At 39.7% G+C, this 15,314-nt stretch overlaps 1 protein-coding gene across 3 annotated transcripts in view; it reads left to right on the top strand.

Moving 5' to 3' along the window:
* Window positions 1-15,314, top strand: part of SMAP1 (small ArfGAP 1) — a 201,127-nt gene that overhangs the window by 161,718 nt on the left and 24,095 nt on the right. For all 3 annotated transcript variants that reach the window (XM_079780966.1, XM_079780964.1, XM_079780965.1), the window contains one exon: window positions 722-812. In XM_079780966.1, the coding sequence (XP_079637092.1) occupies window positions 722-812 (91 nt within the window). The remainder of the gene's footprint in view (window positions 1-721; window positions 813-15,314) is intronic.

Genomic DNA, 15,314 nt, shown 5'->3' with positions numbered 1-15,314 from the left:
CATTAGGCTTTTCTTGGTGCAGTGGTCTAACGTTCAGCAGTGTAGGTGAGGGGAGTAAACTGTGCTCATAAACACTTCCAGGCCTGCCCCACTTCTGCTAACAGGTGCACATTAACAATAGTTAGCAAATAATGTCAAATGCAGTTCTTTTAAAAAGTGTCATTTCATATGAAGGAATTAAAATGGTTAAGAACAATTACATTAAGATTATATTTATACTAGAGGCCTGGTGCACAAATTCATGCACGGTGGGGTCCGGCTGGCCCGCCTCGATGGGGGCCGATCGGGGCCAGGCCGGTGGGGGGGGTGGGGGGGCTGTGGGAGGTTGGCTGGCCAGCCCTGCCCTTGATTGGGGGGGCACTTGGGGGCTGGACTGGCCGGGGGAGGGGCCGTGGGCGGCTGTGGGGGGCCGATTGGGGCCCCCATTGGGCTGGTTGGCTGCCACAGTGTGCCTCATAGTGACCAGTCGTTCTGCCATTCCGGCCACTTGGCTTTTATATACATAGTCACTATTTTGAGGTATTAAATATGTAAGGTCTGTCACTGTGAGCTCAATAATCATGTTTACTTGTTTTTTTATACAATAATAAATGTTCTAAGCTTCATTACACTATGCTTCATATGCTTTATTACACTAACTTTGTACAAAATCTGTATAATTGAGTTTTAAAAGCTTGATTGGTTTAAGAAAAATTAATACATCTGATTATTTACTTTAAAGCTACAGAAGAAAGAAGATCAGCAATTAGAGCCTAAAAAGAGCACCAGCCCTAAAAAAGCTGCAGAGCCGACTGTTGATCTTTTAGGACTCGGTAAGTAATGAAAAGCTCAAGTCACCATTATAGTTACAAAACAATTGAAACCTTTACTTCAAATGAATATAATAGCTTTATTATCAGTATGCTAAAAGATAACTGTTAACTGAATTTAAAAATGTTATGATTACTTTGCTGAGTTCCCACAAAAAAGGAAGTCTTTAATAAGGTTGCTAGTCTCTGTCAGCACTGTCTTCTTGGAAATCCAAGTAATGAGTTCCTTGGGGAAAGAAAGATATCAAAGTAATCTTCAAAGGCTTGGTAGATGGTGACATTTCAACATTTAAAATAAAGAATAGATTCATTCCCCCCGCCCCCCTCTCTAATTGAGTCTGTGTTGGGGATGGGGGCCGAGGGGAGGTCCCCTAGCAAAATAATTCTGGGATAGCCTTATTATAAAATGTGCTGGTTTAAAGAAAATTTAATTTTGGTTAACTGAAGCATCACGCTTTATATCTATATCTACTAACTAGGTTCATTTTATATACCTGATGACAATAGACTCATTTTAATTTATTGTTGTATTTATTCTCATAGCTGATAGATATATGTTGTCTGCCTGGTAAGTAAACAGACTTTCATTCGAGGATTGCTTGTACTGTGCTTATCTACCAATATTGTCAGCTCTTTTTAAAATTTTCTTCTCTTTTAAAATAGCTTGATAAATGGTGATTTTTGGTAATATTTGAGCCTTCAAGCAGTAATTAATTAAAAACATTTTTTTTTAGTTTGGAGAAAGATTAATAATTAAAAGGAAATAATAACAGTTGAAGGGTAGAGTTGAACTTCACACACTGCTTTTCTGAAAATTGATCTTAGTTCTTACTGGGTAAATTGTTTTCAGTTTCAAGAATTACAATTGAACATTTTATTTATTTCTCAGGAAGCTGATATAACATGCAAATATACAACCTAGGGTTAAAAATCTCCTATGGTAGTAAAAATAAGTAGTATATTAAAGTATTTAAGAACTGTAATTTTGAAAATAGAGCTTAAGTCCAGGGCTCTAAATATAATTATGTTGAATTCTAGTCCTCATAATTTCTTGAATTATTTCCTTTGATGTAGATGAGATAAAAGAAAAAAGACAGTACTAAAGTAAGAAAAAAATCTTACTAAAACTATATGCATCTTTGTCCTCATTGCAGCATTTTTTCCCCAGTCTAGGTGCCTGGTTTATAACTTAAAAATGTAAGATATAAACTAGACCTGACTCTCTTCCCTACAGACCAATTCACTCATTCAACAAATACTCATTAAGTGTGTATTATGTGTCCAGGCCCTATTGTAGGAACTAGGGAGATAGCTATAAAGAAAACAGATAAAAATACCTAAGGTCTTTGTGTTTTCATTCTATCTGAGGAGACAGTGAATAAACAGTTCAGTAAAATATATCATGGGTCATATGTGGTAAGTGTTATAGAGAAAAGCAAGCAAAAATGAGTGGTTGTAATTTTAAATAGGGTTAGGGGTATTCACTGAGATATCATAGGAGCAAAGACCTGAAGAAACTGGTGCAAGAGCATTCTAAGTAGAGAGCACAGCAAGTGCAGAGCCTTTGCAATAGCAGCTGACTTGATGTGTGCAAGGACCAGCAAGGATGACAGTGTGGCTAGAGGGGAATGATCTGGGGTGGGGGAGGAGGGTTACAGTGGAGAGGAGTAAGGGGTGAAGAGAGAGGCAGGTAGATTGCAACTTTGACTTTTACTTTGAGTGTCCTGGAAATATATTATAAGGATATGAGCAAAGAAGTACATGATCAAACTATTGTAGCTACTATGTTAAGAGTAAATTGTAGCAGGGCAAGGCTGGAATCAGGGAGACCAATAGGTGAGAGATGAGGATGGCTGAGAGTAGGTGGTGGCATTGGGAGTTGAAAGGAGTTATCAAGTTCTGGATATATTTCAAAATAGTGCCAATAGGATTTGCTGACCAATTGAAAGTATAGGTTTATTTTGGGAATAAACCTGTAGAATAGGTAAATCTGATTATTCAGGACAAGAAAAATTACTATAGCAGTGTCTTAAAGAGCAAAAAGGGGAATGGGATCTAGTAGACAAATGGAGTGACTGGCCTTAGTTACTCAACTGTTACTGGAATGATGTTGCATAGCAAATAACCCCCTGAGCTCAACTTATATCAATATTTATTTATCTTACTCTCAGCTCTGTGGGTGAAGTCAACTAGGGCATCTCTGCTAGAACATTTGATGTTTTCTGCCTTTCTTACAGGAATAAGTGTTTCCTTGCCTTCTTAATCTCAAAGTCAATACCAAAGGTTTTAGGTCTTGGTGATTGCTGCCCATGCTACATAGCAGACAACTCCCAAAGTCTTAATGGCTTGTGTCAGTTAATGTTCATTTCTCTCACTGCAAGCTCTCTTTTAGACAACAGGAAAACTTCAGGAAATTGTCTGTAGGGGAGAACGTATGCTCTCTTAGGGCATGAAGGTAAAGGGAATGTTTGAAGAAGAGGTTAAGGATACATAGAAGAATTTGCTGGTTACTGACAGTTTTAGATCATACACTGGAAGAGTTCCAAAGGTGGGAGATGGGGTCAGAAAGAAGGATAATTTGCTGATGGAGTTTCAGCAGCAGGAAACTGGGAGTATCTTATGCAGAGCACATACAACTCTTCAGTCATACTTGTTATCAGTATCCTAAATTCTTTTAAAAATATTTTGAGACATTTTAAAAAGCAGTATTAAACATGAGATTTGGTAAGTTCATGAAAGCCTAGGAGACCACAGAGAATCACAGGTCTCTTTCAGCTCAAAACATACAGTGGTCCTAAATCAGGTTTTATTATTGGTATCTACCTTGGGCAGCAGACTGTTTTTCTGGCTAAGCATGCCACTTTCCCCTAATGGGACTCTGGTTTCCCCCTGTAAATGGAAACATGGTGAGGAGGGAGCAGTATGATTTATACTCATGAAAAAATGACAGCATATCCCCATATAAATGAGACCAGAACAGGCATTAACTTAAAACATTTTCAGTAAATACAGAGAAAACCCCTACATAGTTCATTTAATTCACTTTGAATAGTCTCATAATAGGGTAATAGTTAAGATCATTTTTTAGTACAGTCATGCGCCACATAATGACTTTTTAGTTGCTAACGGGCCATACATGCAACAGAGGTCCCATAAGATAATAATGGAGCTGAAAAATTCCTTTCACCTAGTGACTTCGTAGCCATGGTAACGTGTTAGCACTTGTGCATTGCTCATGCATTTGTGGTGTAAACAAACCTGCATTGCCAGTCATACAAAAATAGGGCACGTGCAATTATAGTAGTAGGCTGTACCATCTAGATTTGTGTAAATACACTATGATGTTTGCACAATAAAATCTCCTAACAACACATTTCCCATTGTGAAGCAGCATAAAACTATAATTAGGTCTTCCCTTTAAATAAGACTTTGGTGAGCTCACACTCTTATCTTCAACCTGATGACTCAAGCTAACCCTACTTTTTTCACCTTACTTTTCCTGGTCTACTCCCAACCCCAAGGACAAACATAAAATGCTCTTTCTATATTCTTAGCAAGGATCAGCATTTTTTTTTTTTCTGAAAAGGGCCAAATATGTTGACTTTGCAGGCCATGTGGTCTCTGTTGTAAACATTCAGTTCTCCCATTGTTGTGTGCAACTAGACATAAGTACATAAGCAAATGATCATGGCTGTGTTTCAGCAAACTTTAAAAATAGGCAGTGGGCTGTCGTTTGCTGACCTCTGCTTTATGTTCCTGATTATACCTGCAAGAACTACTTCATATTTAGGTGTTAATTCCTATTTGAGTTCTGTAGAAATACTATTTATTTCAGTGCTTCAGAAGTGGTTTTTACCTACTCTCTAGTCTTGGATATAACCTAAGATCTTGGGGCCCCGATTAACTAAGGGCCAAACTGAACAATCCCTGGGTGCTGTAGACTCAAATCAAACTTGAGGGACATATACAACTTGACTTGGATATGTACCTCCTAAGTTAGAAGAGAATTGAAAGCTCTTAGGGCATGGGTGTGTGTGTGTGTGTGTGTGTGTGTTTACATGTCCCTATCTGCGTAGTTATTGTAGACCTTGGAATAATTTTCTTAGGCTAGTATTTATTCTTTGTTGGTTATTACTTAGTTTTTACATGATAAAAACTGGCAGACTGCTTAGCAACTGTTAGGGTTACCCCTCTTTCCCTCCCCCCTCACACACTAATAATACTTTCATTCAGCAGTTGGCAGTTGTTATTTTAGGGTAGAAGACCCTGTCTGAGAATACCAGTAAAATCTTAAAGGGTAAATGTGTGCTCTAAATATAAGCCTTGAAAAGAATCATAAATTGCTGGTGTTAAATGTGACCTACAGGTTTTAGTTCAGTCTTTCGCCAAAGGTGGAAAACCCTCCTTTTGTGGGGTTTCCTGCAAGCATACTTAAAAGCAGCCTGGCCCCTGTCAGGAGGCCTTGGCCAGCAGCTCTGTTGGGCACAGAGGGGTATGTGTGTGACTGGAGGGACTGGGGAAGGTGTCAGGGAGGATCCCATCCTCTCAGTGCTCCCAAAGGCATCTCACAAAGAAGTATAATCTATGATAATAAAAGCATAATATGCTAATTAGACTGGAAGTCCTTCCGGATGACCTTCTGGACAAAGCTGGGGCTGCGAGGGCTGAGGTGGCCGTCACAGTGGGCAGGGGCTGAGGCAAAGGCCAGCAGCCGCTGCTGCAGCAGGGGCAGAGCCCCTTGCACGAATTTCGTGCATTGGGCCTCTAATCTTAGTAATAAAAAGCTGGCTCAGGGTGTATTTGCTGCTTAAGTAAAATGATCTGTTCTTAGGCTTACTTTACTAGAGAAGTTTCTGCCGGAACATTTCATGTGTTATTTTAAATTATTTTAAATGTTGAAATGTATACAGGCATTCTTTCTATTACTGTGCTTCACATATACTGTAAAAAAAAAAATTTTTTTTTTAAACTACTTGAAGGTTTGTGTCAACCTTGCCATTTTTCCAGCAGTATTTACTCACTTTGTGTCTCTGTCAAATTTTGGTAATTCTGTCAGTATTTCAGGTTTTTTCATTATTATATTCGTTATGGTGATCTGTGACCAATGATCTTTGATGTTATTGTTGTAATTGTTTTGGGGCCTCCACAAACCATGCTCGCATAAGATGGCGAACTTAGTCCATAAATGTGTGTTCTGACTGCTCCACTGACAGGCCACTCCCTATCTCTTTCCCTGTCCTCGGGCCTCCCTATTCCCTGAGACACAACGATATTGAAATTAGGCCAATTAATAACCCTACATGGGTCTCTAAGTGTTTAAGCAAAAGGAAGAGTTGTGCATATCTCATTTTAAATTAAAAGCTAGAAATGATGAAGCTTAGTTAGGAAGGCCTGTCAAAAGCCAGGATAGTCCAAAATCTAGGCCTCTTGCACAAAATAGCCAAATTGTAAATGCAAAGGAAAAGTTCTTGAAGGAAATTAAGATGCTGCTCCAGGGAACACATGAATGATAAGAAAGTAAAGTATCCTTATTGCTGATATGGAAAAAGTTTTAGTGGTCTGGATAAGAGATCAAACTAGCCACAGTATTCCCTTAAATTGAAGCCTAACCCAGAGCAAGGCCCTAATTCTCTTCAATTCTGTGAAGGCGGAGAGAGGTGAGGAAGCTGCAGAGAAAAGTTTGAAGGTATAAGGGCTGATTCATGAGGTTTAAGAAAAGGCCATCTCCATAAGTGCAAGGTGAAGCAGCAAGTGCTGATATAGAAGCTGCAGCAAAGTTATCCAGAAGATCTAGCTAAGATAACTAATGAAGGTGGCTACACTAAACATCAGATTTTCAATGTCGATGAAACAGCCTTCTACTGGAAAAACATGCCATCTAGGACTTTCATAGCTAGAGAGAGGTCAGTGAGTGCTTGGCTTCAAAGCTTCATAGGACAGGCTGACTTGACTGTCTTGTTCGGGAACCCAGTGACTCTAAGTTGAAGCCAATGCTCATGTACCATTCTGAAAATCCTAAGGCCATGAAGAATGTTGCCAACTCTACTCTGCCTGTGCTCTATACATGGAACATAAAGCTGGATGACAGCACATTTGTTTACAAGATGGTTTACTTAATATTTTAATCCCACTGTTGAAACCTACTACTCAGAAAAAAAAAAGATTCCTTTTAGAATATTACTCTCATTGACAATCCATCTGGCCACCCAAGAGTTCTGAAGGAGATGTACAATGAGGTTAATGTTATTTTCATGCTCACTAACCAACATCCATTCTGCACTCCATGGATCAAGCAATAATTTTGACTTTCATGTCTTATTATTTAAGAAATACATTTTATAAGGCTATCACTACCATAGATAGTGATTTCCCTGATGGATCTGGGCAAAGTAAATTGAAAACCTTCTGGAATGGATTCACCATTCTAGATGCCATTAAGAATATTCATGATTCATGGGAAGAGGTAAAGTATTGGCATTAACAGGAATTTGGAAGAAGCTGATTTCAGCCCTCTTGGATGTCTTTGCGGGGTTCAGATATTTAGTAGAGGAGGTTCAGCTGCAGATGTGGTGGAAATAGCAGAAGAATTAGAATGAGAAGAGGAGCCTGAATGCTTGAATTGCTGTAATCTCATAATAAAAATTGATGGATGAGGAGTTGCTTATGGATTGACTGGCAGGGAAATGGTTTCGTGAGATGGTATCTACACTTGGTGAGGATGCTGGGGAGATTGTTGAAATGATAATAAAGAATTTATAATATTACACAAACTTCCTATATAATAAAAGGCTGATATGCAAATTGACCGAATGGCAGAACGACCGGTCGCTATGACATCCACTGGCCACCGGGGGGCAGACGCTCAATGCAGGAGCTGCCCCCTGGTGATCAGTGTGCTTCCACAATGGGAAGCGCTGCTCAGCCAGAAGGCGGGCTCATGGCTGGCGAGCGCAGTGGCGGTGGCGGGAGCCTCTCCTGCCTCCGCGGCAGTACTCAGGATGTCCGACTGCCGGGTTGCAAGAGGGCGCAGGCCGGGCTGAGGGATCCCACCCTCCCCAAGTGCACGAATTTTATGCATCATGCCTCTAGTAGTTTATAAAGCAATCACAAGGTTTGAGGGGGTTGACTCCCAATTTATTTAATTAATTAATTTATTTTTATTCTTTAAAGTATTACATATGTCTCCTTTTTCACTGATTGACCCCCCCCCCACAGCCCCCATGTTGTCTGTGTCCATTGGTTATGCTAATATGCATGCATACAAGTGCTTTGGTTGATCTCTAATGCGCCCCCCCCCCCCCCCATGTGGGACGGTCTGTTCAGTGTTACCTTGTCTCTGGATCTATTTTTGTTCATCAGTTTATGTTGTTCATTATATCCCACACTAGAGGCCCGGTGCACGAATTCATGCATGGGTGGAGGCCCTCCGCCTGGCTGGCAGTTGGGGCCAATCGGGGCAGCAGGAGGTTGGCTGGCTGGGGGAGGGGCCGCAGGAGGTTGGCTGTGGGAGCGCACTGACCACCTGGGGGCAGCTCCTGAGTTGAGCGTCTGCCTCCTGGTGGTCAGTGTGCATCATAGCAACCGGTTGTTTGGTTATTCGGTCACTTAGGCTTTTATATATATACTAGAGGCCCGGTGCACGAAATTCGTGCACGGAGGGGGGTTGTCCCTCAGCCCAGCCTGAACCTTCTCCAATCTGGGACCCCTCAAGGGATGTCCGGCTGCCCGTTTAGGCCCGATCTCACCGGGATCGGGCCTAAACGGGCAGTCGGACATCCCTCTCACAATCCAGGACTGCTGGCTCCCAACTGCTTGCCTGCCTGCCTTCCTGATTGCCCCTAACCGCTTCTGCCTGCCAGCCTGATAACCCCCTAACCACTCTGCTGCCAGCCTGTTTGCCCCCAACTTCCCTCCTCTGCCGGCCTGGTCACCCCTAACTGCCCTCTCCTGCAGGGTTGATCACCTCCAACTGCCCTCCCTTGCAGGCCTGGTCCTTCTCAACTACCCTCCCTTGCAGGCCGGGTGCCTCCCAACTGCCCTCTCCTGCTGGCCATCTTGTGGTGGCCATCTTGTGTCCACATGGGGGCAGGATCTTTGACCACATGGGGGCAGCTATATTGTGTGTTGCAGTGATGATCAATCTGCATATTACTCTTTTATTAGATAGGATAGAGGCCTGGTACAGGGGTGGGGGCCAGCTGGTTTGCCCTGAAGGGTGTCCCGGATCAGGGTGGGGGTTCCCTTGGGGCGTGGGGCGGCCTGAGCGAGGGGCCTGTGGTGGTTTGCAGGCTGGCCACGCCCCCTGGCAACCCAAGCGGAGGCCCTGGTATCTGGAATTTATTTTCCTTCTACAATTGAAACTTTGTATCCTGGACCAGAGCCAAGCCTGGGGCTCCCTCCGTGGTCGGCAGCCATTTCTGTTGGGGTTATAATTGAAACTTTGTAGCCTTAAGCGGTTGGGCCCGGCCAGGGTGTGCGGAAAGCTATGCTTCCCCTGTTACCGGCGGCAACCCTGGCCTGCTCTCTCAAGCTCCATTCTGCCGCCATTTGTTTGAATTTGTTTACCTTATATAATTGAAACTTTGTAGCTTGAGTGGAGGCTTAGGCCTGGCAAGGGCAGGCGGAAAGCTTGGCTTCCTCTGTTACCTAGGAAACCTTGCTCTCTGTGGCTGTAGCCATCTTGGTTTGGGTTAATTTGCATTCTCGCTCTGATTGGATGGTGGGCGTGGCTTGTGGGTGTGTCGGAGGTATAGTCAATTTGCATATTTGTCTATTATTAGGTAGGATAGATATGAGTGAGATCATGTGATATTTATTTTTCCCCAACTGGCTTATTTTGCTTAGCATAATGCTCTCCAGGTCCATCCATGCTGTTGCAAATGGTAAAAGTTCCTTTTTTATAGCAGTGTAATATTCCATTGTGTAGATGTACCACAGTTTTTTGATCTCATCTGCTGATGGGCACTTAGGCTTTTTCCAAATCTTAGCTATTGTAAATTATGCTGCTATGAACATAGGGGTGCATATATCTTTTCTGACTGGTGTTTCTGGTTTCTTGGGATATATTCCTAGAAGTGGGATTACTGGGTCAAATGGGAGTTCCATTTTTAACTTTTTGAGGAAACTCCATATTGTTTTCCACAGTGGCTACACCAGTTGGCATTCCCACCAGCAGTGCAGGAGGGTTCCTTTTTCTCCACATCCTCGCCAACACTTGTCATTTGTTGATTTGTTGATGATAGCCATTCTGACAGGTGTGAGATGGTACCTCATTGTTGTTTTGTGATTTGCATCTCTCGGATGATTAGTAACTTTGAGCATGTTTTCATATGTCTCTCGGCCTTCTGTATGTCCTCTTTTGAAAAGTATCTATTTAGGTCCTTTGCCCATTTTTGGATCATGTTGTTTATCTTCCTTTTGTTAAGTTGTATGCTTTCCCTGTAAATTTTGGAGATTTTAAACCCTTATCTGAGATAGCATTGGCAAATATGTTCTCCCATGCAGTGGGCTTTCTTGTTGTTTTGTTGATGGTTTCTTTTGCCGTGAAAAAGCTTTTTATTTTGATGTAGTCCCATTTGTTTATATTCTCCTTAGTTTCCATTGCCCTAGGAGCTGTATTGGTAAAGATATTGCTATGACATATGTCTGATATTTTGCTGCCTATGGAGTCTTGTAAGATTGTTATGGTTTCCCAACTTACATTTAAGTCCTTTAACCATTTTGAGTTTATTTTTATGTATGGTCTAAGTTGGTGATCTAGTTTCATTTTTTTGCATTGTATTTGACCAATTTTCCCAGCACTATTTATTGAAGAGACTGTTTGACTCCATTGTATGCTCTTACCTCCTTTGTCAAATATTAATTGAGCATAATGGCTTGGATCTATTTCTGGGTTCTCTGTTCTGTTTCATTGGTCTATATGTCTGTTCCTGTGCCAGTACTAGGCAGTTTTGAGAAGCGTGGCTTGGTAATATAATATAGCTTGATATCTGGTATTGTGATCCCTCCAACTTTGTTCTTCTCTCTCAGGATTGCTGTGGCTATTCAGGGTCTTTTTTATTCCAGATGAATTTTTGGACAGTTTGTTCTAGGTCTGTGAAATATGCTGTTGGTATTTTAATGGGGATTGCATTGAATCTATAAATTGCTTTGGGTAGTATGGACATTTTAATGATGTTGATTCTACCAATCCATGAACATGATATGTTTTTCTATTTGCTTATGTCTTATTCTATCTCTTTTTTCAATGTCCTGTAGTTTTCCAAGTACAGGTATTTTATCTACTTGGTTAAGTTTATTCCTAGGTATCTTAATTTTTTTGGTAGAATGGTAAACGCAATTGTTTTTTTAGTTTCTCTTTCTGTGAGTTCATTATTGGTGTATAAAAAAGCCATAGATTTCTGGGTGTTAATTTTGTATCCTGCTACATTGCCAAATTCATTTATTAAGTCTAGTATTTTTTTGATGGAGTCTTTGGGGTTTTCTATGTACAATATCATCTCATCTGCGAATGACCGTTTTACTTCTTTTTTTCCAATTTGGATGCCTTTTATTTCTTCTTGTCTGCTCACTATGGTTAGCACTTCCAGTACCATGTCCAACAGGAGTGGTGAGCGTGGGCATCCCTGTCTTGTTCCTGTTCTTAGGGGAAATGGTTTTAGTTTTTGCCCATTGAATATAATGTTGGCTGTAGGTTTGTCATATAAGGCTTTTATTAGGTTTAGGTATGATCCCTCTATTCCCACTTTGCTGAGAGTTTTTATCATGAAAGGGTGCTGGATTTTGTCAAATGCTTTTTCTTCATTGATTGATATGATTATGTGATTTTTGTCTCTCTATGTGTTTATGTGTTGTATTACATTTATTGATCTGCAGATATTGTACCATCCTTGCATCCCCGGAATAAATCCCACTTGGTCATATTGTATGATCTTTCTAATGTAATGCTGGATCTGATTTGCTAGAATTTTGTTGAGGATTTTAGCATTTATGTTCTTCAAGGATATTGGCCTGTAGTTCTCTTTCTTTGTGGTGTCTTTATCTAGTTTTGGAATTAGGGTAATGCTGGCTTCATAGAAAGAGCTTGGAAGTGTTCCTTCCTCTTGAATTTTTTGGAATATTCCGAGGAGGATAGGTTTTAGTTCTTTGAATGTTTGGTAGAACTTCCCTGTAAAGCCTTCTGGACCAGGGCTTTTGTTCGTTGGAAGATTTTTGATTACTGCTTCAATGTCTTCGGTAGTTACCGGCCTATTCAGGTTTTTTTTATTCTTCCTGATTGAATTTTGTAAGCTTGTATTTTTCTAAGAATATGTCCAATTTGTCTAGGTTGTCCATTTTGTTGGAATAGAGTTGTTCATAGTATTTTTTTTATAATCCTTTGTATTTCTGTGAGGTCTGTTAATACTTCACCTCTTTCATTTCTGATTTTGTTTATTTGGGTCCTCTCTCTTTGCTTCTTGGTGAGCCTGGCTAGATGTTCATCAATCTTGTTTATCCTTTCAAAGGACTAGCTCTTGGTTTTACTGATCTTTTGTATTATTATTATTTTTTTTATCTCTATGTCATTTATTTCTGCTCTGATCTTTATTATTTCCTTCCTTCTGCTTACTCTGGGCTTTTCTTGTTGCTCTCTTTCTAATTCTTTGAGTTGTAGGGTTAGATCATTTATTACCTTTTTTTTTTTTGCGGTAGGCCTGTAGAGCTATGAACTTCCATCTCAGTTCTGCTTTCACTGTGTCCCATAGATTTTGGATTGTTGTGTTTTCATTGTTGTTTGTTAGCAGGATACTTTTTATTTCCTCTTTGATATCTTTGGTAACCCAGTCATTGTTTAATAGCATGCTATTTAGCCTCCAAGTGTTTGATTTTGTTTTCATTGTTTTTATTGTAGTTGATTTCTAATTTTATGCCATTGTGACTGAGAAGATGCTTGATATGATTTCTATCTTCTTGAATTTGAAGAGACTTTGCCTGTGTCTCATTATGTGGTCTATCCTTGAAAATGTCCTGTGTGCACTTGAGAAGAATGTATATTCTGTAGCTTTGGGGTGAAATGTTCTGAAGATGTCAATTAATTCCATCTGATCTAGTGAGTCATTTAGGATTGATGTTTCTTTGCTGATTTTTTGTTTAGAGGATTTATCCAGTGGTGTCAATGGGTTATTAAAGTCCCCTGCTATGACTGTATTGCTGTTGTTCTCTCCGTTGATATCTTCCAGAAGTTTTTTTATGTATTTGGGTACTCCTGTATTGGGTGCATATTTGTTTACCAGAGTTATATCCTCCTATTGAATTGCTCCCTTTAGTATTATGAAGTGGCCTTCCTTATCTCTTATTATGGCCTTCACTCTGAGGTCTAATTTGTTAGATATTAAGTATTGCTACCCTAGTTTTTCATTTCATTTGCCTGAAAAATTTTTTTCCATCCCTTCACTATCATTCTCTGTGAGTCCTTTGTTCTGAGGTGGGTCTCTTGTTGACAGCATATATATATGGGTCATGTTTTCTTATCCATTCAGCTACCCTGTGTCTTTTGATTGGAACATTTAATCCATTTACATTTAAGATTATTATTGATAGGTACTTTTTTGTTGCCATTTTATTCTTTATGCTTGTGTTCCTTCTTCCCTTCCTATTTCTTCTCTCTACAGCAGTCCCTTTAGCGTTTCTTATATTGTTGGCTTGGTGGTAATAAACTCCCTTAGCCCTTTTTTGTCTGTGAAGTTTCTGATTTCACCTTCAGTTTTGAATGATAGCCTTGCCGGGTATAGTATTCTTGGATTCAGTCCCTTGCTTTGCATCAGTTTGTATATTTCATTCCATTCCCTTCTAGCCTGATGTGTTTCTGTTGAGAAATCAGTTGATAGTCTAATGGGAGATCCCTTATAGTTAACTTTCTGTTTCTCTCTGTCAGCCTTTAACCTTTTGCACTCGGATGTTGAGTGTGACTCGACACGGTTAGCATTAGAATAAAGGAATCGAGAAAAAAGCAAGCGAGTGCAAAGGGTTAAGATTCTTACTTTGTCGTTGGTGTTTGCCAATTTATTTATGATGTGTCTTGGTGTTGGTCTTTTTGGGTTCATGTTGTTTGGGACTTTATGAATTTATTGGATTTGTGTAAGTCTTTTTTCTTCCCAATATCAGGGAAGTTTTCTGTCATTATTTCTTCAAACATATTTTCTATTCCTTGCTCAATTTCCACTCCTTCTGGCACCCCTGTTATGTGGATGTTGTTTCGTTTTGTGTTGTCTCAAAGCTCCCTTAGGCTCTTCTCCTGCTTTTTAAGGTTTTTTTCCAGTTGCTGCTCTGCTTGGGTGTTTTTTACTACCTTGTCTTCTAGCTCGCTGATGAGGTCCTCAGCTTCTTCTAGTCTACTGTTGATGCTTTCTATTGTGTTCTTTATTGCAGCTATGTCATTCTTCATTTCTTCTTGGTTCTTACACATCTTGTTGAATTTGTCTTCCATCCTTATGACCATTGCTCTGAGTTCTTTCTCTGACAAATTGCATGCCTCCATTTCATTTAATTTCTTTTCTGGTGATTCCTCCCTTTTTTTCATATGGGAGCTTTTCTTTGTCTCCCCATTTTTTATCTTCTCAGGATGTCTGGTTATGTGTCTCACTCTTTACCATGTTGACCAAAAGGCACAAAATACAACTTGACAAGATATGATACAGAGGTAACAAAACATGAATGTATTCACGACTGATAACCCTATATAAAGGTGACCACCAGAGAAAAGAGAATTAGGGGAGAGAAAAGAGCGCAAAAATGATACTGAGAAAAGGAAAAAAGGTAAGAGAGAAGAAAAAGAAGGGGAAATAACATACTTATATGGGGAGAAAACTCCACAAAACCAACAAATAAACCAAAAAATGCAATCAACAAACACCCAGAAAAAAGGGGGGAGTTGAATCTGAAGAGGCAGAGCTTATTTCCAGAAGTTAAGGTAAAGGAATTGAATGAATGGGGGAATGGCTACGATTCAGTATAGAGGAGGTAGAAAGAGAATGAGTGTATAAGAAGAAAAGTAAAAAACAGACAACTCAATAAAATTAAAAAAATTAATTGAAAAAATAATTGAAAAAATATATATATATAAGAAAAAAATTTCCCCTTTAATCTATCCATCTATTTTTGGAAAAGAAGAATATAGAGATCAACCAAAGGACTTATATGCATGCATATAAGCCTAATCAATGGACACAGATAACAGGGGGGTGGGGGCATGAATGGGAGGTGGGGGTTATGGGGGAATAAGGACACATATGTAATACCTTAATCAATAAAGAAATTTTAAAAAAACCCTCAAAAAAGTCTGGAATTAAAAATAAAAAAATAAAATAAATAAAAAATAAATTTTAAAAAGCTGAAAAAAAGAAGAATATAGAGTAGAGAACAGATAGGTCTGAGTTTTGTGAGTGAAAATAATTAAGCAATTAGTTGAAGAAGAGAGCAAGGGAGGAGAGGAAAAACAAAAGCATAAAATAAAAACAAAAAAACAAT

This window comes from Cnephaeus nilssonii (assembly GCF_951640355.1).
Source record: "Cnephaeus nilssonii genome assembly, chromosome: 9".
Classification (NCBI taxonomy): Eukaryota; Metazoa; Chordata; class Mammalia; order Chiroptera; family Vespertilionidae; genus Cnephaeus; species Cnephaeus nilssonii.
This window is presented reverse-complemented; position numbering and strand designations above follow the sequence as displayed.